The sequence below is a fragment of the Rhyacophila brunnea genome, unplaced genomic scaffold (genome assembly GCF_057557595.1).
Source record: "Rhyacophila brunnea isolate RB1 unplaced genomic scaffold, BYU_Rbru_1.0 scaffold_19, whole genome shotgun sequence".
Lineage (NCBI taxonomy): Eukaryota > Metazoa > Arthropoda > Insecta > Trichoptera > Rhyacophilidae > Rhyacophila > Rhyacophila brunnea.
This window is the reverse complement of record NW_028232848.1, coordinates 23,712,549-23,736,176: the sequence shown is the minus strand read 5'-3', so window position 1 is coordinate 23,736,176 and position 23,628 is coordinate 23,712,549. Positions and strand designations below refer to the sequence as shown.

At 34.2% G+C, this 23,628-nt stretch overlaps 1 protein-coding gene across 5 annotated transcripts in view; it reads left to right on the top strand.

Annotated features, from left to right (window-relative positions):
- LOC147072854 (alpha-galactosidase MYORG) overlaps window positions 1-23,628 on the top strand; it is a 120,054-nt gene that overhangs the window by 81,177 nt on the left and 15,249 nt on the right. For 4 of the 5 annotated variants that reach the window (XM_085945917.1, XM_085945919.1, XM_085945922.1 and 1 more), the window contains one exon: window positions 5,604-5,704. In XM_085945917.1, coding sequence (XP_085802043.1) covers window positions 5,604-5,704 — 101 coding nt within the window. Of the gene's footprint in view, window positions 1-5,603; window positions 5,705-23,147; window positions 23,249-23,628 lie in introns of those variants that run through there. The other variant, XM_085945921.1, reaches the window with a different exon arrangement.

Genomic DNA, 23,628 nt, shown 5'->3' with positions numbered 1-23,628 from the left:
GCTATGACTTCGATCAAGGTTGCTAAACCAAAAGGGCATCATGGCCATTTTAGCATAAATGAGTTGTTTTATTAGATTCGATTGTTTAATTTGAATATTCCAATATTCTATAGCTACACCAGTCAAAGTAATTCCGTGACGTGGTTACGCTATTTTTTGTTAGGATAGTTAATGGAATTCTTCTCCGGATTGTACGTATGCGGTTGGCCGCATCACAGTTCAACGTGAGATATTGTATTGGAAACCGACGGCCATATAGCACAGATCTTATATCTAAATAAAATACTTACAGATGCAAGGAAACCACAGAAGAAAAAGGGTAGGAAAATAAAATAGAAATAAAAACATACGGTGTATATCCATGTAGAATTCTGAATGATTGAAAAGAAAGTTAGCAAGTATTAAATATTAAATTAATGTTTTTATCGAACCTAATATAATTTGCACATTACTGTCTGCGATACTTCACGAACAACGCGTCATTTTTTGAGCTCATGCCATACAGCCTTCTCTTTCCGATACTAGAGCTCACGGTGAACCAATTTACGTGTAACCCGAGGAAATTTCCCGTAATGCCCTTTTGATTTAGCAATATCGTAGAGTAATTCATTCACAATACGTTCAAAAACATCAGGTAATATCACTTTAAATGTATGTATGTAGGTAATTATGTAAAAACATACAATAGTTAGATAGGTAGTAAAGGTATTAAAAATCTTTTTTTTTATTTCTGTAATCATTTCTTTAAGAAAGCATTTTATATCCAATTATAATCATCACAAATTAAATACAATACTATTAAATATAAATATAAACGTTATTAAATATTTTCTCACATAGAATTTATACATGAATTGAATAGGTAGGTTTTTAAGAAATATATTCTGATATAAAATTATTGGATTAAATTGATTACGCTATACATGTCCCCCATAAGCTGGAACACATATTGGAGCAGCATTCGTCATGGATGGTGCACTATAATAAAAAAAAAATACATTATTATAAAAACTTATTATTGGTAGTTCGGTACACTGTTATCTACGTATCAGTGCTACCAACTGTCGTTGATTAAAATATGCCAGATAGGGTGATAAAATATTGTCGTTAGGCAGAAAAACAGTGCTGAATTTTCTCAAAATAAATAATCTAAAAACTAGCATTTAAGGGAGAGAGTTGTACCTACAGAGGCACTCTATATACTATATTTTTATAAAAATCGATGTTTTTAAAAAAAATATATTAAAACGATGAATAAGTCAAAAATCTACACGACGAAAAATTGAAAGCTTCAACTAAAATTTAATAATAAATATGACCATAAAATATAAATTAATAATAACGTAACTGCGAAATTAAATATGTAACACAATAATTGTAAATTTATCTTTGACTTAAAAAAAAATCTTTTTTATGTTTTCAGATACATAAATTATGTATTAACTAATATAGTTGAAATTGTAAATTATCAAAAAATGTCTCAAATTTCAAGCTTCGTATTTTTCCGCTTGGTGCCTCTGTAGGTGCAACCCTCCCCCTTAAGTCACTTTTATGAATATTATTTTCACGAAACAAAAAATAGATGAATAATTTTTTGTCTCGTTATTTTCAAAATATAAACTGTACGACTAAAAAAATGTAGATTCATACAAAATTTGAGCAAAACTGCGGTGTGTATACATCAATGGCGAGGGGTGGATATAGGCTGTTATGATTCGACATAAATAGTACACACTAAACTTCAGTCAGTCATACTTTTTGTCCTCATTGAACTATGAATACAATTTGCAGATGGTGCTGGTTAATTTTTAAAATTCAATTATTAAACCTTGCCTAACCAAACCATAATAGTTTATATTATTGTATGCTATGAGCGACCCGACAAAAACAGTGCACACCTTTCAGTCATACTTAGGTATCTGTTTTTGTTAAATTAAGAATATAATATATTACAGTTGATTTTAGCTATTTTTACAACGTTTTTCTTAGGTCGTATTTGACCGTATATAAAAAGTTCTTTTTATCTTGTAATAATTATTATACATTAAGCTCTGCCTAAAACAAACCATAATCAATAAAAAATATTATTCTATCTATAAAATATCTCAAATTATGTAGGTTTAGTTTAATGGCATAATTTTCGATATTTTATAGATGAATTTTGAACCATTATCTACTATGGCATGGATTAGGCAGAGTTTAATTGACTTTCAAAAATTAACAAACACTCTCTACACATTGTTGTATTAGTTCAATGAAAACAAATATTTTTGATTAACAAGGTTTAGTGTGCACTATTTATGTCGGATCTTAATAGACTACTTCCACCCTTCGCCACTGGTATAATATACTAGTACAATAATGATATAAAATTGAATGAAAATAATATTAAAAAACTTACCTTTTCACCAATATTTTTGCAACTTAGTGGGGGCAATTTAGGAAAGCGTGTACAATACACATCTATTATAGTGTCATTTAAAACAGGTACGGAAAATACGGCTGATACAAATAATACCTCTACCATAATAAAAGTGATTAAAAGACGCATTTTATGAAGAGTTATTGTCGATTGTATGAACAAACATTTAGCTACTAGGTCGGTGTATGAAGACTACGTTGAAATGCTATCTATCAACGATATTTATACAAGAAATAAAAATAGTACACTCGTGTTTATAATAATAACAGCCTAACTAACAGGCATAAAAAATAATGGGTCGAAATCCGTGAAGCAGATAGATATTAGTTGTTGATACACTGATAATTCAAATGATGATTCTGACATCTTAAAAATATTGGATTTCAGTGATACAATACACGGATATGCAACAAATGGATCATGGCCCCCACATCCTAAAGCGGCCCCCCAGGTTAAGATCATTGGCGGGGTCCCCAACCTATCGCTAAGGATAAAGACAGTGTGACGCTCTACAGTAGCGTTTTCCAAATGGTGTACGCGGTAAAATTAATGTGTGTATTATAGTGTTTTTTACATCCATTTGCATTATGGAGTTGTCGAGTATCGATACACAATTAAAAATTGTATTGTACAACTACATAATTTTAAATAACAGTATTGGAGAAAAATAGTGTCGCATGCGACTTTTTTTACTATTAGTGAGAATTTGTAATGTGTGTTTATCTCACTTATCTGGTCGACTCTCGGGCCCCTTCTGAGCCCGGGCCCCCAGGCTTGAGCCCTATCAGCCCCCCCTTCGTGGGGGCCATGAAGTGGATACCCGTCATAATACTTTGTAAAAATTAGACAACACAGTGGCGGGTTTTATATAACGCAAATGACGCTATAAATTCGTCATAACATTTAAAAGGAGGCCTGTAACATATTATAATAAATTGTGAATGGAGGTATACCAAAATCTTAAATGTCTCTACCTTATTTAGTCAAATAAAATATATATCAACTAGATACGTTGTTGATTTTGTATAACAATTATTAGACATTGAATGTCTATGACAACAGTGAAAAGTTATTAATTTATTTATTTATTCCGTACATACAAATCAGAAGAAAGGAAGAGAATATTTTTTATAAAATGATTAACTACCTATGTAATATGGCAATGCTCGTATTGGTATTTTAATATTCTATTTACGAAAAAGTAATACTAACTTAAGACTAAACAAGAAAAAATTAAATTAAATTTTATAAGTACAAATAAAAAATATTTGGAATTTGTGGTTTTTATTTTATTGTTTATCGTGGGGACCTGAAAATCAGAAAGTGCATCGGGCCTCCACCATCCTAAACGCCCCACTGAGACAACAGTTGAGCTTTAGTAGCTGGCACTGGTATCAAAATGATGTCTTTGCGACAATTTAACATTACTAAGTCACACACCTGCAGGAATAATCCCACATTACGGTTGAAATTGTGGGGTACTCAAGTTTGACCAACATTCAGCTGGGCCGATTGAGTATAGCGATCTGGTTTCCGCGTATGAGAAATATGTTATAGGTATATATCTTATAAGAAGGCAACACGGTGTAATATGTTGCGAACCAATCACAACCAACTGCCAATCAAGTTGCTAACTGTCCCGGTTAAATTTTACCTTGGATGCACAATATTTTTCTTGGAATTTTCAAAAAAATAACAAATTTTCCGAAATATTGAGAATTCCGCAGAACTTGAGGTTGATGATTGCTCACGACGATCGGCGTGAGTCAGCTGGGTCTATTCGTGTTTTTCAATTGTTTTTAATCTAGTTCGCATATTAAAATACATTGTAAAATGCAATAAACCAACAGGTGATAAGATATACTTAATATTATTATATTTTTATTATTGTCACATTTTGACAGTATGGCGTATATGATAGTACATATCTACGTAGTGCACGATAATTAGTGGTGCTCGACATGTAAAATTCCACGAACCAGCATACTACAGAAATTACAGATGTTGTTACCTAGTATCTGCCAACTATTCAGCGCTCGAAATGCTCCAGAGCGCCGTTTCGGTTCATACAATCCCCAAAATTATCGCTCCGTCTCGTGGAATAAAATATTCGCCCCTCTGAGCTAGATATGCGATAATATTACAAAAATCTAACACACTTACTTTTATAAAATACACATAAAATTCCATAACTATGTTAATATTTTCGTAAATTTATCGAGTACCTACTCCGGTTCGTAAAATTTTCCAGTTCGAGCGCTGCAACTATTTCATATACCTCTATGTGTCTAATGTCGTTTATATTTATGGTGATTACTGATTAGTGTTAATCAAATTAAGGGGGGTATACACCCACGGTGGCCGCGCGGCTTAAGCGTTGGACTATAACGCCGTGGGTCCCAGGTTCGAATCCTGGGTCTGGCAAGTACACATATCGTTTTTCATTTTCTGTCTATGAGGATATGGACCTAATAGGTTGAGCAAGTGGCTGACATCCATTTCTCGTAAAAAACAAAATCTGTTAATACAAACCTCTACTCTGTGGAGGCCCATATGATCCTATTAGGATCGGACATGGTTGAAAGAATAACGACAAAAATATGTTATAAAAAAAAAAATAACCGGCCAATGTCGGCTCGTAGCAATGGGTGGCGACAAACGTATAACCCCCGTTTTAGACGGGACACCGGTGTCGCGCTCGTATATAATAAGGAGACCTTTGTATTATGTTTATGAACGCCCAGAGCTAATGAGTCATCGGCCGACGGAAAAGTGTACCGGACACGCTTTGACTCATTAGCTCGGGGCGTTAATAAACATAATACAAAGACCATTTTATTCGAATACAATGGCCTCCTATATGAGCGCGACACCGGTGTGCCGTCTGAAACGGGCCTAACACTATTGTTATTTGTTATACGCTTTCCACCCCGTGCTAGTTACCTAGTTAGGGTTGAGGCAACATAGAAAATAAGCATTATTTTCATTTCATTTAAAAACATGCATAATATTATAATTACGAGTATATTTCTCATGTAAAATATATTGATATACTTACCTAATAATATTATTATAAAATGTGTAATTCACAATGTAAAAATATTAGTTTCAGGCCATTGTATTCTGAATTTTAAGACTTCTAGCGAAAATCGTTTTATAATAACGATCTCGCTTTTTTCAGATTCCTGAGCATCATCAGGCGAGTGACTCATCCTACAGCGATGGTCACGATGGCTCCTTGGAGGACCTCAACAAAATTCTCTCAGAAGAAAATTGCGTCAAGTGAGTAAAGCCATATTTTTTTTTACATTCATTCATTACACAGAAAAATAAAAAGTCCCTACGGGTATTTAGCAACGGAATACGTGGCTTGCAATTAATTTAATACAATTTTAATTTACTGATAAAATTATCAGAAAAATAGATACGTTTTAACTAAATATAAAATATGTATATTCATCATCAGCCTGAATCTATCCACTGCTGGATGAAGGCCTCTTCAAGTTGCTTCCACTTCTCTCGGTCCTGTGCATTGCGTTGCCACGTACTTCCGCAGAACTTTATCATTTCATCGATCCAGCGGCCTCTAGGTCTACCTTGTGGACGTTTTGTACTTCTTGGATACCACTGGATGACTAGATTTGTCCAACGATTGTCTCTTCTTCGAGCTATGTGTCCAGCCCATCTCCATTTAAGGCTTTTAATAAACTCTATTACATCGCAAACCCTTGTCTGCTTCCTTATCCACTCATTCCTCTTTTTGTCCTTTCGCGTTATGCCCAGCATGCACCTCTCCATACCACGTTGTGCTACTCTAAGTTTCTGGATCTCTCTTTTACTTAGGGTCCATGTTTCACACGCATATGTCATCACGGGAAGCACACACTGGTTGAACACTTTGCGCTTTAGGCACAGTGGAAGGTCACTTTTGAAGACATTATTCAGGCGGCCAAAAGCACTCCAGCCTAGCTTTACTCTGCGAACAATTTCATCAAATATACATCCATCTATAGATACTTGTTGTCCCAGATAGATGTAGCTTTTCACCTGTTCGAGCTGAGTGCCATTGATGAGGATCTCTTTTTGGCCTGCAAAGCAGTTGAACATGACTTTCGTCTTTGTTACATTTATTTTCAAACCTACTTTGTTGCTTACTTCAGCGAGTTCCTGCATTCTGCTTTGGAGGTCTTCTGAGTCTTGCGAGAAAATTACTATGTCATCGGCAAAGCGCAGATGACTCAGGTATTCTCCATTTATGGGGATCCCTTTGTCATTCCAGTCAAGTTGCCTGAATAAGTCTTCAAGGGTAGCTGTAAATAGTTTAGGTGAGATTGTATCACCTTGTCGGACTCCTTTGCTGATAGGAAATCTGCGCGATGGTTTATGGAGATTTACAGATGCTGTTGCGCTACTGTATATATTATTGAAAATATTTATATAGCGTCCAGGGATTCCTTGTTTTCTGAGTGCGTCGAGTATTGAACATTTCTTTATCGAATCAAACGCCTTCTCATAGTCTATAAAACCCATGCATAGTGGCAGTTTGTATTCCTGGTACCGCTCTATGATTTCTCTGACGACTTGGATATGGTCCATAGTGCTGTATCCTCCTCTAAATCCGGCTTGTTCTCTCGGTTGGTTCTCGTCTAGTACATTTTGCAGACGGTTTGAGAGAATTTTTGTGAACGTCTTGTAGAGAATAGGGAGTAGACTTATTGGACGATAATTTGCTAGGTCTTCTCTGTCACCTTTTTTGTGAAGAATGACAATGCTGGCATTTTTCCATACCTCTGGGACATCCTCTTTGCATATGCAGGCTGTGAACAATTGTGCAAGTACTTCATTTGCATCCTTTCCTGCTTTTTTGAGGATATCTATCGTTAAACCGTCTTCCCCGGGGGCTTTCCCACTTTTCATGTAATTTAAAGCATGGGTTACTTCCCAGGATGTAATTTCGGGAGTATGGTCTTCCGAATTTCCATTTCTCTGAAGATCTAAGTCTATAGTCGTATTGTCAGTGTCATCACTGTAGAGATCGCTGTAGAACTCTTCAACTCGGCTTAACAAGTGTTCCCAATTTTTGACGATAGAACCATCTTTTGCTTTTAGTGCTGTGATTTGACGTTTTCCTATCGACAAGCATTGCTTGTTTTTGTTTAAACTTCTGCCTGCTTTCACAATTGCTTGTATGAGGTTTACATTGAATTTACGAAGGTCTTCTCTAATCTTCCTTCGGAGGGTTTTGCAAAGTGATGAAAACTCCATATCGTTTTGCGCCTGTCTATCGCTCTTGGTTTTCCTTCTCTGCTCCATAAGATTCAATGTTGCCTTCGAAAGCTTGGTGGAAGGTGTAACTTCTGAGCTTTTTACGCCTGTTTTTTCTGCACATTGTAGAATAATATTCGTTATATCCTCCGCGTTGGATAGGGAAACGGTTTCGTTCTCATCTAAGAAAGCCGATAGTGCATTTTTGAGTTCATTTTGGAATTCAGTATTGTTCTGCAGGTATACGCGAGCATTTGACTTCTTCTGCAGTTTGGATCTTTCTGATTTGACGTTCAATCTTATCTTACATCTCACCATCCGGTGATCACTGCCGGTGTTAAACTGATTGATCACCTTACAGTTTAAAAATGTATATTTTCTGTCAGTGAGGATGTAATCGATTTCGCTGGTCCTTCCTGTCGGGCTTCTCCACGTCCATTTACGTGTAGGTTTATGTTGAAAAAAGGAATTCATGATGTGAAGATTGTTGGTTTCAGCAAACTCCACAAGCATGTCCCCTCTACCATCCCTTGAGCCATGTCCGAAATGTCCGACCGCTACGTCATCTCTTTGGTATGATCCAATACGTGCATTGAAATCTCCCATTATGATGTTGAAGTGGCATTTACTTTTATTTTTCAAGGATGTTATTTCCTCGTAAAACTCTTCCACTTTTTCATCAGGATAGCTCTGTGTCGGAGCATATACTTGCAAAATCTGAATGCGGTACCTAGCATTGATTTTAAGTATCACGCTTGCGACCCTGTCAGAAATGCAGTTGAACTCGACTATGCGGTCCCTCCAGGCTTTGTTGACAACAAATCCAACACCGCTCGTGCGTCCTTCATCGGTTCCTTTGGAGTACAGCACATGTCCGCTTTGTAAAGTAATAATACTCTCACCTTTACGCCTTACTTCGCTGAGTCCGACAACATCCCAGTGGATATTCCGGAGCTCTTCTTGAAACTCTACAAGTTTGGCATCGCTGGACAATGTTCTTGCGTTATATGTAGCAATGGTCATCTGTTGGCAGCCTTTTCCGGGTCTCCGGGGATTTTTAGCACCCTCTGCCTTCCTTCGCTGATCGCTGCCGTGATCAGTATCAGGTTGGCCTCCGGAGAATGAGGGCCGGGTTCTAGAAGTTTTTGTTTTCATATGAAGGTTTTGGACATAACACACCACGCTGTCCAGACGGGTTGGTGTGTGGTTTTTCTGTCTGGGTGATCCTTCCCGTAGCCAAATGTAAACAAATCTTTACTGTTTTCTAAAGAACTTATTTAACTACAATGTAATGCTATAAATAATCATGAAATAATAATATGTAATAGAGGGTAGCGTTCAATGAATGCACATTTTATAACAATTTTATTTATTGTAAGTTTACCCTTCAGTTTTAACAATATTTCTTTTTATTTTTAATGTTTAAAAATATATATTGATCAATTAAAACACTTAAAGTAAAATGTCAGTAAATTGCATACTTTGTATTCCATCTCTAGATCCCTAGTAAAATCACCATAGCACCGCACTTCGCCTTAATAACACGTGGAGGATTTACAATGAATTTATTTACATGAATTAGTTATCCGGCTACCCTAGTTACATAATATAATAATCTCCGCAACAAATTTTCAAGATACGTAGTAAAGAGTGTACCGCTGTATAATTTTTGGACCAAAGAATTTATTTATTTATTTATTTATTTAGAAAAGAGTATTACGGCATTACAGCGATTGGCCAATGCGCCATAATACATAATTGATACAAAATTATAAAAAATACTTAATTACAAAATTACAAAATAATAACCAGTATAACAAAAAAGTAGAAAAGACGGTAGGTACCTATATGCTTATGTAGATATTAGAGTAAAATGATAAATACAATTATAAATTTAACCTATTTAACATGTCCACAAACATGATATAGTTAATAAAAAACAAATCAACCTTAATGGTGCCATCAAATAAGTTAATCGCACGATACACAGCATCATGAAACATCACATCTGTTCTGCGACAAGGTATCATGAAGACCGTAGTGTTACGAGTGATATTGGTGGGAGCATGAAAATTAATATTTGCCAGTATATATGGATTGTACTTTACTGTGTTATTAATAATTGAAAGACAGAACTTTTTCAATCGCGGAAAAACGGAATCGTCTCATTTTATACGGATGCGTTTTCAATCGAAACGTGCATACCTATGTACATGTATTTATAGTCAAAACCATACCAAATTATTCATTTGCCGGAAAATATCATTATATAGCTCAATAAATGAAAGGTACAAGAAAATAATAGGAGAGTTTGGTTTTTATTGTATTAATACTTATTCCTACATATTGTACTAAGAGAAATTTTTACTTCCATCCAACGATTTATCATGTATTTTTATTTTACAACAAATCATTTTACCGATTATATATTGATAATATAAATTTCGATGAATTAAAAATGTATTAATAAATAACATCAATTAAACGTAATAACAAAATATTAATTTCTCACTATAATATGTTATTATCATACAAAGTTGACAGAAAACATGATTTTGTTTTTATAGACAAAGTGACATCTGTGAATATCTATAAAAAACATTAATTACTACACGATGGAAAAATGTATAAGTAGCACTGGCGGCTCCCTGTTTAGGTCATTCGGTCATTGACCTGCCAAAATAAATACCTTACAATCGACATAATAATATTAATAATATGTGCAATGTCATATATAATAATATTAATAATAATCGGTGGATTTGAAATTATAGGGCGCGCGATATTGTGTCGACCCAGTCTATTGGGCTTTTTTTTGTTTGGGCGATAATTCCCCGAACAAAAATATTGTGTTCGCCGGCAGTCTGAAAATTGACCCAAATTGAATATTTTTATAAAATTTTCTCTCTCGTTTCTCATACATAAGACAGAGATCGATATAACACAAAATACGAGATCGAAGCTTGTAACGGTGCGTGAATTACTGTAATATCGGCAATGCCCGAGTGTGAGACAAAAGATTTTTTCACCTAATTAAATGAAACAGAATGATAACACTGACTAGATAATTGGTCTCAAGACGCAACTGTGTATGCGGTTCGGATTCGTTGACAGGTTTTGACGAATGCCTTTGGTTATTTTAATCATATGTAAGGAGTTTTTGGTGCAGTTATTGCATATACACACAACGTTTGGTTTTTAGTGATTTATAACATTTTTGTGAAGCAGTTAGTACGCACGCAGTAGCAATTGAAGTCTGTGATACAATTATAATGGAAATGGAAGCACGATTCGCATCCAACGATCATCTCATTATATCCGATTTGTTCAATAAAGAAAATTACACTGATTTTAAAAATAATTTTCCCACACGTCAAGTAAATTTGGTAAAAGAAATAAACATAATCAAGTTAAAAAATGAATTATTGGTCATTGTATTTTATCAACGAGATGATTTGCATGGCGCTAATAGTGCAGTTTCTCTTCTACATTTTTTACTCAGCAATAATTTCAACGAAACATTTTCCGAGTCGATCAAAGTTCTCCAATTTATTTGCGTCATACCAATGACAACAGTTGAAAGTGAAAGATGTTTTTCCACTCTCAAAAGAATAAAAACCTTTCTACGCAATAGGGCCAGGATAGACTGACCGCTCTTGCAATGCTCAGTATTGAAAAAAGATATGTGGGAAAAATAGACAATTTTTATAATCGTGTGATTGATGATTTTTCAAAAAGCAAAGAAAGAAAAGTGGACCTAATTTACAAAAAATTATAACGCGTTGTGTGCAATTTCGGTTAACGATGGGTTGGCGTTATGAAAAACGGACATTTTTTGAAGGGTAAGTAGGTACCTACCTATAACAATTTCTAGCACTTATTCTATAATGTATAAAAAGTCAATTTGCAATACGTCTTTTCAGTATACAACGAAAAGGCAAATTAAAATAATATATTCAAAATTGACCTGCTAGTTTTTTCCGGATTAAGCCGCCAATGATAAGTAGGTATTTAAAATCTTTAATTTTCCGACAGATGTGTAGCAACTCAAAATAAAATCTTACTTTTTATTTTGATTAAAAGAATTTCAATTGAATTGTTATTTTTGTACAATCTAATATATAAAAATTTATATTTGTTTGTTTGTTTGTTCGTATTGAATGCACTGCCATACCGTTTATTCGATTGCGATAAAACTTTGTTAACTTATTGCTTGCACTTCCGTGAAGAGTATAGGCTATATCTTATATATAAAAATTAATGTTTGTCTGTCTGTCTTTCTGTCTGTCCCGTATGCGTTCCTATACCGTTCATCCAATTGCGATGAAATTTTGGTAAGTGGTTGTCTGCACGCCCGCAAAGGTTTCTGAATTAGAAAAATCATCATCTTCTTCTTCTTCATCATTCTGTTTTTTTTATTCGTATGGTTCCTATACCATTCATCCGATTGCGATGAAACTTTCGTCAGTTATTGTACACACAACCACAAAGGTTTCTAAATTAGAAAAACCATCTTCTTCTACTTCTTCTTCATTATATCTTCTTTTATTTGTATGGTCCCTATGCCATTCATCCGATTGCGATTAAACTTTCGTTAGTGGTTGTGCCAACACCTGGGAAGGTTTCTGGATTAGTACAACCATTTTCTTCATCTTCTTCATTATATCTTATGGTTCCTATACATTATACATTATTCTTTATACTTTATACATTATTCGTATGGTTCCTATACCATTCATCCGATTGCGATGAAACCTTCGTCAGTTGTTGTGGTAACACCCGCAAAGGTTTTTGAATTAGTACAACCATCTTCTTCTTTTATTTTATATTCTTCTATTCGTATGCGTTTCTATTCCATTCATCCGATTGCAATAAAACTTTCGTCAATAATTGTGCCAAAACCCGCAAAGGTTTCTGAATTAGAATAACTATCTCCTTTTTCTTCTATTTTATCTTCTTCTATTCGCAATGAAAATTTGGTGAGTTGTCGTGCCCATGCCCACGAAGATTTCTGAATTAGAAAATCATCTTCTTCTTCTTTTCGTATGCGTTCCTATAATATTCATCCGATTGCGATGAAACTTTTGTCAGTTGTTGTGCGCACACTAAATTATTAGTTTCTTAATTATTTCTAAGGTATTATATAAAATACAACGTTTATTATTTGTTTGATCCATGTAATTTTGATTTTTTTTACTACATATTAATAACATTAATAACGTTTGCATATTTTGGATTCGATTTTAATTTAGTGGTCTTTTGTTTGACCTTTACTCCTATTAGAATTATTTTCATATTGCCATATTGTATAACACAGATATTTTAATATTAAAAAAATAATTACCTCTTATTATTTTTTAAATATCTAAGATAAATATAACCACGAAGCGACCCTGTGCGAAGCCGGGTACTTCAGCTAGTTTACTATAAAAACTTCAGCATTACCATGTCGATGTGGAAGAAGTATCAATGAAATATTTGTTTGTGTTTGTTTTTATTTTCTATACAATTTATTAGCATTTTATTTATATGAGTATAGGTATAAAAAATTAGTATAGGATAGGTACACAACAATTATTATGAAAAGATTAAAATAAAACATAATTGAATAACAGTGTAAAATTATTATAAAATAATATATTTAAAAAAAAAACTTTAAATATCCTAGGTGTCCTCTAGTACAGTGCTACTCAAATGCTGGTCCGTGGTCAACGAAGAAAATATTATATACGAGGGTGGGTCAATAATTCCTTAGAAAAAAGCATTAAAACAGTTTTTATTTTTGTATTTTTTTTTTATTTCTCAACATAATCTCGTTGGAGCTCAATACACTTGGTTAGACGTTTCTCAATTTTTTTTAAACCGTCAGAAAAATAAGTTTTCGGAAGGTCCTCAAAATAAGCATTTGTCCGATCGATGACTTCTTCATTTGCAAAAAAACCTTGTCCACTTAGCCATTTTTGTAAGTTTGGGAAAAGGAAAAAGTCACTGGGGGCTAAATCTGGCGAATACGGTGGGTGGTCGACCAATTCGAACTTCAATTCTTCAATTTTAGCCATTGATCGTAAACATGTGTGAACACGGGCATTGTCCTGATGAAAGAGGATTTTTTTCCTGTTTAAATGAGGCCATTTTTCTTCAATTTCGTTTTTTAGCTGGTCCAATAAAGATGCATAATAATCCCCTGTTATTGTTTTTCCTTTTTCCAAATAGTCAACGAAAATAATTTCACGTGCATCCCAAAATACAGTAGCCATAACCTTACCAGCTGATTTTACGGTTTTCGCCTTCTTTGGACATGGTTTGTCTTCGCAATCCACTGCTTTGACTGTTCTTTTGTCTCGGGAGTATAGTGGTGTATCCATGTTTCATCTACAGTCACAAAGCGACGAAAAAATTCATCCGGATTGCGTTGCATGAGCGACAACAGGGCTTTAGAGGCCACCACCCTATTGCGTTTATTGTCGACTGTGAGCAAACGCGGCACCCATCTTGCAGAAATATTTTTCATGCCCAATTTGTCATGTAAAATAGAAATGACGCTACCTTTTGAGATCCCTGTAACCTCAATTATCTCACTCAACTTTAATCTTCGGTCACTTAACACCATATCGTGGATTTCATTGATCATTTCTGGTGTAGTCACCTCTACAGGACGTCCTGAGCGTGGTTCATCCTTTGTTGATGTACGACCACGTTTAAATTCATTTAACCAGTTATAAATAGTTGCAAGTGAAGGAGCAGATATGCCGTGAACTAAATCCAACTCATTTTTTATTTCCTTTGCTGTTAACCCTTTTATATTAAAATTTTTAATAACAGCTCTAAACTCAATTTTCTCCATTTTCCATTTTTCCATTTTCCACAAGCAAATTTTTTTTTTAAATGTACGAAAAACACACAACAACCCGACCAATCTGATTGAAACTTCGCAGCATACTGAATCGGTAGTGCCGCTGCATGAAAACAAACCGCTTACAGTACTAGTCGCGCCACTTGTCGGCTTTTCTAAGGACTTATTGACCCACCCTCGTAGTTTAAAATATTAATTATCCGCCGAGGAATGAATTTCGGAATGCTATTTTTATAAAACAGAACAAACAACCAATGACAGAACTATTTCAAAGCATAAACTGGATAGCTAAGCTATCCTATTAGAATAGGCAGATATTTTTTTCCATTTTGAATAATCTTAACAAATCAATGCAAGCAAGAATTTGGTCTTATTTTATAATACCAGACAATATACAGATGGATTGAACTCTCAACAATTTCAACCATGGGTTTACGACAAAATGTAGTAATACTGTGGATATTCATTATCCATTACGTGTGGCATTGTTTTCAATGACACCACTGACTATGTTCATCTAAGTATCTAGGTACATATTGTATTGTATACTTTTAATTAAATTAAGTTATATTTCAATTCTAATGGATTAGGTTTTGTACTATTACATTTGAGTCGTTTTTTTTGCGACCCGGGTTTCATCTTTCGGCATCTTCAGGCGCTATGTGCACTCACAAAAAACTCACACTGACAATGAACGTTGAACGAACTTAAGTAGACGAACCTAAATCCATTAGAATGTACATTCAAATTCCATCAAGTACCCTCGGTCGTAGTATTCATATTAAATTATATTTACTACCAAAATATTTTTTTATTATTTACAAAATGAAGCCGATCCCTGGGTAGCACTTAAAATATATGTATACTGGTCCGCACACCAAAAAAGTTTGAGTAGTCTCTAATACAAAAAATAAATATCTCTCCTGTCTCGACCTGTTAAGAATAACCAATACAGAGACGGCATTAGGTATGTTAGCCTCAGCCAAAATGACTTGCTGAATCTAACGATTCAACAGATTTATTCAGCTGAGATGCCACTCAAATGAGTATTATACAATTCGTTTAAACAAACCACCAAATGATCACATCAGTCAATATGTATTTAATAATCTATTTCTTTTATCCGTCGAATAATTCACAAGATTTTCGAATGTAACATTCATTGAACATAGCTACATATTAATTTGAAAACGTCTCATGCATATCCCCACTAGAAAAAATCTTTTCTAGAAATACGGGTTCAAGCATCCGGGAACTCAGAAATAATGGGAACTGAAATACTTAACGGATGTGGAGAAGCAAGCAACCGATATCGAGTGTGGAAGAATACGGGTTAAACTTAAACATGTGGCAAGAATACTCCATACATTGAATACTGACAACTGCTCTCGGTTTATGCATTGACGCTCATTTAATATTGGTATGTTGAAGTTTGAAACACACACTATTGCATGTCCATAATGCGTAGTTCATTTTCGTAGGAAACCCTGCGTCAAAATGTAGTGTATTAGAATATAGCCTATCAGAATTCTATTTATTAATCTGTTTTGTGGGTTCAAGTCTCGTCGGGTGATTTTTTCTAGAAGGAATATGCATGAGATGTTTTCAAATTATGTTTGTTCAATAACTATTTTATTTATTTATTTAGAAAAGAGTATTATGGCATTACAGCGATTGACCAATGCGCCATAATACATAATAAATATAAATTATAAAAATGACTTACAAATAACAATCAATATAACAAGAAAGTATGTGCTTATGTAGATATTAAAGTAAAATGATAAATACAATAATAAATTTAAATATGATATAGTTAATAAAAAATAAATCAACCTTTATGGTGCCATGAAATAAGTTAATCGCACGATACACAGCATCATGACACATCATATCTGTCCTGCGGAGGGGTATCATGAAGACCGTAGAGTTACGAGTAGGGAATCCAATCCCGAGCCAAAATTCTGATCCCGGGATTTCGGGATCACAATTTGACAATCCCGAGATCCCGGGACTGGTCTATGGACTGGCATTTTTTCCATTGTTAACATAAAAAATTTATATTTACAAATAATATTGATAAAATCCGTCAAAAATAAATCGAGTATAATTTATACTATTTAAGACATTTATTGTTAATATTGTATACGTTCGATCTTGGAAATACATAAGTTTAATGGAGTAAATAATATTGTAATATAAATAATAATGTGAATTTAATATGAGATTGCTGTTTCTGATAGTAAAGACTTAATGAATGGGTTAGCGAGATTTAAAATAGTAATTTGCTTTACTATTTTAAATCTCGCTAACCCATTCATGGTGTACCTACTTATGGCCTTTCCGCTTCATACATCTAATTAGTCAGCCAAATATGAAACTGCCGTAAATCGTATGAGCTCATGGTGGAATTACTTTGTTAAAAGTGCAAATCATTGTTTTTTTTCAATCTTTCTCATTTTTATTAATTTATGTGAAAAAATAAAATGAATCGGCAACTTACACATGGGTATAAATCAAACTTCATTCAAACTCAGTTTATTTCTAATGTAGTTATTAGTTATTAAAAAAAATATATGTTATATTTTCGTTTTTATTTTATTTTTCATAAAAATTGATAAAAAAATTAATCCCGAAAGTTTTGGGATTAAGTTTATCAATACCGGGATTCATAGGTATCGAAAATAGCTCGGGATCCCAGGATTGGAATCACTAGTTACGAGTGATATTGGTGGGAACATGGAAATTATTATTTGCCAGTATATACGGATTGTAAATGAACCCACGAAGAAGTAAAAAGAAATGATTTATAAGAGCAATCACTCTTCGGGTGGACAAGGATTGTATTGATAGCTTACCCAGCAGAAAACGAGTCGGAAAATTCTTTTTATTATCATTATCATAAGGATCCGTATGTCCTTAAGTAGTATTTTTACCTTCTTAATTAAGGGATTGTTATTATAGGTTATTGAAGATTATTTTGCCTATAAATATTGATAAAAGTTAGCTCATTTTATTCTTTAAATAGTTATTATGTTCTACAATAGGTACCGACTAGGTAATCCAATCTCGAGCCAAAATTCTGATCCCGGGATTTCGGGATTACAATTTGACGATCCCGGGATCCCGGGACTGGTCCCGGGATTGGCATTTTTTTCCATTGTTAATATAAAATTTTTATATTTACACATAACATTGATAAAATCGGTCAAAAATAAATCTAGTATAATTTATAATATTTAAGACATTTATTATTAATATTGTATATCTACGTTCAATCTTGGAAATACATAAGTTTAATGGACTAAATAATATTAAATATATATATACATATATAAATAATAATGTGAATTTAATACGAGATTGCTGTTTCTGATAGTAAATCATGGCGTACTTATGGCCTTTCCGCTTCATAAATCTAATTAGTCAGCCAAATATGAAATTGCCGTAAAACGTATGAGATCATGGTGGAATTACTTTGTTAAAAGTGCGAAGCATTGTTTTTTGCCAATCTTTCTCATTTTTAATAATTTATGTGAAAATATAAAATTAATCGGCAACTTACACATGGGTATAAATCAAACTTCATTCAAACTCAGTTCATTTCTTATGTAGTTATTTTTTATTAAAAGTATTTTTTCTGTTATATTTTCGCTTTTATTTTATGTTCCATAAAAATTGATAAAAAAATCAATCCCGAAATCCCGGGATTCATAGGTATCAAAAATAGCTCGGGATCCCGGGATTGGAACCCCTAGTACCGACGTTACTTTTGGATAATCTATTATAAATTTAGGAATGAAAACGAAATATTTTTTCACCTATAAAGACAATACAGTTCGTATTTGCCATAAATGCAAGTGATTACTATTCATATTATCTTATATCTAAGATAAGACTGTATCCATTGGTTGCTTTGGCAAAGTATCACAATGTAAATAATTGTTTTCATACATATTGTGCGTCTATTTTTTTATTGCTGGCCTTGCAAAATATTTTATAAGTATAAATTATTTTGTGATCATTGTGTTATTGAGTTGGTACCTATATGCCTCCCAGCAAAACAAATGATACAATTGATTTCAATAATATCTTTTTATCTGAACTAAACTCTCGACTAAACATAGTGGCTAGCAGTGACGAAGGGTGAAGGTAGGCTGTTAAGATCCGCCATAAATAGTGCACACTAAACTTTGGCAGACAAATGTATTTGTTTTACGTTTTTTAAGACTACAATAATTTACAGATGATGTTTGTAAGTTTTTAAAAATCAATTAAACATTGCAAAAACCAAACCATAATAGATAATAGTCAAAAATACTCGTCTTTCTATAAAATATCTAAAATTATCCAATTAAATCATACATAACTTTTAATATTTGTCAAATCCGAAAATATCTGTGCAGTGACGTCCCGTGGGGATTGAGCGTCGCTCGGAGGCGGCAGTTACTCGAAGGGCGGCAAATCGAGGAGAATACGTATACATGTAGAAATAGCTACCTAAACTTAGTAATAACGAAAATATCTTTCTAACAAAAAAATACGCTCACTGGTTGGAAACAAAATGTATTAATTAACATAAAAGGTTTAACAGGACTCGTTTTATCGAGTTTGCGATGTCTAGTTTACTTCTGTTGCCCATCGACGTCCACGGTGACGAGAAATGACACCGTGCACGGATAATACAAAATACTGTATAAAAAAATGGGCGACATTTTGGCGCTGCCCAGGGGCGGCATTTTGTCTAGGGACGTCACTGTATCTGTGAATATAATGAAAAAGTTACTTGACCTATAAATACTAATAAATCATCCAAAAAAGTGTATTATAGTAGGATTTATTAATTTTATTGAACTGCCATTTACGTGGTTGAACTCCATTATAATGGTTTAAAAAAAACTCCTTTTCAAAACCATGTTGGTATTAGTACCGTTTTGGTATAAGGTATTGAAACATTAAAGATAGCGGTTGTTTGTACCACCATGGTTTAATCATGATATAGGTACACGATTTCTCCAAGAGAGTGATGAAACGAAAGTAATCCTGAGTTTAAGGTTAAGTTAAGTCAGAGTTGAGTTACTTACTACTTACGTCATACAGTTCAAGATTGTATCCTGAGAGATAAATCAAATTGCAGGATGTGTCGGCTGATAGCCGTTCGCATTATCGCAATAGGTCCAAAGGATAATGACCCTGTCTTCGAAATCATCATACGAGACTCGGTGCATATTTTGATATTCTACATCGCTAAGCATTCGAATAGCGCATAACATATTGGGTTCAGGGGCGTAACTCTAGTGTACCCGTTCCCATATATTATGATTGCTTTTTAGCACACTTTAAACGCTAAATGACGTTTAAAACATTTTCTGGTGTCCCTCAGGGCTTCAACTTGGGGCCATTACCGTTCAAGATTTTTATGTATGACAGCATTGGTTATTAAAGATTATAATATGTTTTTGTTGTTCGCTGATAACTCGAAACTCTTCTTGGAAGTTGTCACCTTGAATTATTGTCGTCGGCTCCAACTTGATATATATAATATATTAGATTGGACATAGTATGTAACAAACTGGACTTAAACATTGATACATGTACCTAATCATTTGTCGTGTACTAGAGCCACACGAGTATTATTTTTCTAATATTCGATGCATGGCAACGTTTTAAAAAATATCATCTGTAAGGGATCTTGGCATTACGTTTGACAGTAAACTGACATTTAGTAGTAATATAGTTAATATCTGTAAAATGGCGCTACGAATGTTGGGCTTCGTCTTGCGTACTTCCATGGTATATTCAAAATTCTTTGTAATTCCTTTGTTTGAAGTAACCAATGGATGACAAATCGCAGGTTAGTTCTGCACCTTAGGAGAACAAATAACTGATTTTTTTTGCTTTCCAAGATAATTATCAGGGACACACAGGTCAATACTTACTTTTTTTCTTAAACTGGTCATACACATCATTTAGTTCGTCCATGGCCAACTGCACAACCATCCTCCAGGAATCTCTATCCCCTCTCTCTCTCTCTCTCTCCACTAGGTCACACGCAGCCTCTCTGCATCCGCCCATCTCCTCCGGGGGCGGCCTAGGTACCGGGTACCTAAAGGAGTTCCTTCATAACCTTTATGAAGAGCTCTAGATCCATTACCTACGTCCAACAACTTGACCGGCCTATTTGAGTCTTCGCGCCCTCATTGACTATACAGGGCTTAAATTGTTCGCATCCCTCAACATTCGTATTATGTATACCATTGGTTTTCTTTAACAGACTTTGTTTTGGAATGCTTGGATATCCAACTCTTGTTTCTCCGCCAGCCAATGTCTTGAGCCTGAATTGACTATTCAGTGCATTGAATGAATGCTGCATTTCCACTCCTCAGTCTGCTGACGAAGAAATACTCAACTTCCAATTCGTCATGAAAATTATAAAGTTTGGTCTTATTATGGTTACTCGTTGCAGTTATCATCAAATTACTCTCCTACTGTGCGATTGTAAGAGGAAACTACGCCTCAGTTTAAAGAGTGGGGATTCACATCTCTTTCTCTCACTTATTCGTCAGAGTGCTGCAAGTGAGTGATGCAATGAAAATCAAGTGATATAATGAGGTCAGCTGGTTATCAAAATAAAAATAGGAATGGCTAATGCTTCCCCTTCAAAATCGCAATGAAGTCATATTATATTAGTATATTACACGCTTTTTAATTTTACAAAATTCGTCATGAAATTAAACCGTTAGACGTGACTATTGTGAATAGTAATATGTAATTATTTATCATAATTCTTAAGACTTTGACACAAATATTGTATACCTATATGTACCTACTTATATAGTTAGTCTTCTTTATTATGTAAAATGTAATTATCTTTATTGATACACTATATTTCAGAGCAAGTGCCGATGCACCCATAAAATATTTATAAGAATGTCCTCCAATACAAAAATCACAAATGAAGACAGTAGGTACATAGTGAGATAGGTATAACTAACTAAGGATGTTTTGGTTAGTGGTGATGCATCATGTTATTGCATTATCGTTAGGGCAACGCATATTAAACTGTGCATGTACTAAAACATGATAACTAAACCAACGTTTATCGATTGGCGTTTTAAATTCATGTAAAAGTTTTTTTTATAAAAGAATATAATTAAATATATAATGACACTCCTTCTAGCACACAGCTCACGATCAATGGCTGCGAATTTACGAAAGTCTACGAATTCACGCATAAGTAAACATGAGCCAATAACTTAGTTTATTAATTATTCTGGCAAACAAATACTTTAGATCAGGCCCACGTTGACTTTTGGATCAAACATTGATGTGTAACGCAAAAAAGCGTCACGAAAAACCAACGAATCTCAAACGTCGACATAACGTCCCGACCACTGACCCTAGTCGCAATAAACCAATAATTATTTGAAGCGAGATTTCATTTATGACTTAATGTCGGCCAGGCCCAAGAAAACCTCCAGAATGTAGAGATAGAAATATGAGTGTAGAAATATTACCAGTGTTGGATGCGCGTTTCGTTTACGTAACAAACTTTATTATGATAGTGACCCATTTCTTATTATTGTTGTTTTCCAATTATTCACGTTACTGCTTCGTATATGACGCGTTCTTGTGTTGACTATTGAATTTTACCGACTCTATTATGGTGAAATCAGCCACACAACGATTGAAAGCGTATCGCGAAAAAGAACGTTCACTTACTAAAAAAAAAACGTCTAAAAGTATACGACAAAGTGTCTGAGAATGAAAGGCGAAATAAAAAAATTCATCAATGTCGCGTATGTTCCCACACACTCATTTTTTTTTTGTTAATGATACTATTGATTCACTGCCTTCACTGCCAGATCACATTGTACAATATTATCACAACCATACATATTTTAGCAGAGCGTTGGAGCTGACCCTTTTTTGAGTTGCTCCGCTCCAGGGTCTGCTCCACTCTGGGGAAAAGTTTTAAAGTAAATTAAAAAAAGTAGTTTTAAAATAATCGTCATTTTCATTATTAATTCCACGACAGCAAATCGTCTCTCATTATTTGCCTCTTCTGTCAAAAAAGTGAGGTTATTTATCACTCGGCAGTGTTGCAAAGTGTCAAAATATACTATTTTCGTTGGATTTTAGGACAAAAATTTAATAATAAAGAAACATCCGGAGCAGTGGAGCACTACAAATTTTCGGTGCTCCGGCTCCGCTCCTGCTCCGCTGCAACGCTCTGTATTTTAGCATCTCTTATTTTCTGACATTTTGATCATTTTATAAGATTATCTAGTATTTATAAAATTGCCCATTGCTCCAGTGCCCCATGCTCCTGCTCCGAGCTCCGCTGCAATGCTCTGTATTTTAGCGTCTCTTATTTTCTGACAATTGGTTAATTTTATAAGATTAGTATTTATAAAATGTGTTTGATTTTTTGATTGCTATTAAAACATACACGACAAAGTAACGCAGACAAAATATTCAACTGGGTACTCAGAATTTTGAAGAGGCACCGTGGAATAATTTTCCACGGCGCACAGTTATAGAACCCCCCTCGCGAAATGGTACGATTAGTAGAGGCCGTATAAAGAAATTTATCTCCTAAATCAGATTATAGCTTCGTCGTGAACACACGTGAAAAATATACTTAAGTGTACATAAGTGGTTACCTACCTAGACATTTTCAATTGGTTTTATCAGTAGAGTTATTGGTAAGTAAATTTTATCAATTTTTTTTTATATTATGTATATTTCATGTTTGTGTTTATAATGCAGTTTTCATCTCTCTTGGAAAAATTCAATTTTGTCACATTAGGTCAACGATGATTTTCTGTGATTTTGGTTATTTACGCGTACAAAAAAAATACAAATTATTTAGTTGAGTGGAATAGTATTTCTTCTTTTTCATGACCTCATGATTGAGGATCATGATCCTGAATACTTGGCTATCGATAGCCTTACTCCACTCGGCATTTTACGTCATGCAAAACCCGTGGCACTAATGATTACATGAATCTGGGATATCTAATAATTGCTTTAATATTCTGACTGAGCATGTCTAAAAGACAAGACAGCGTGGACAACACAACTG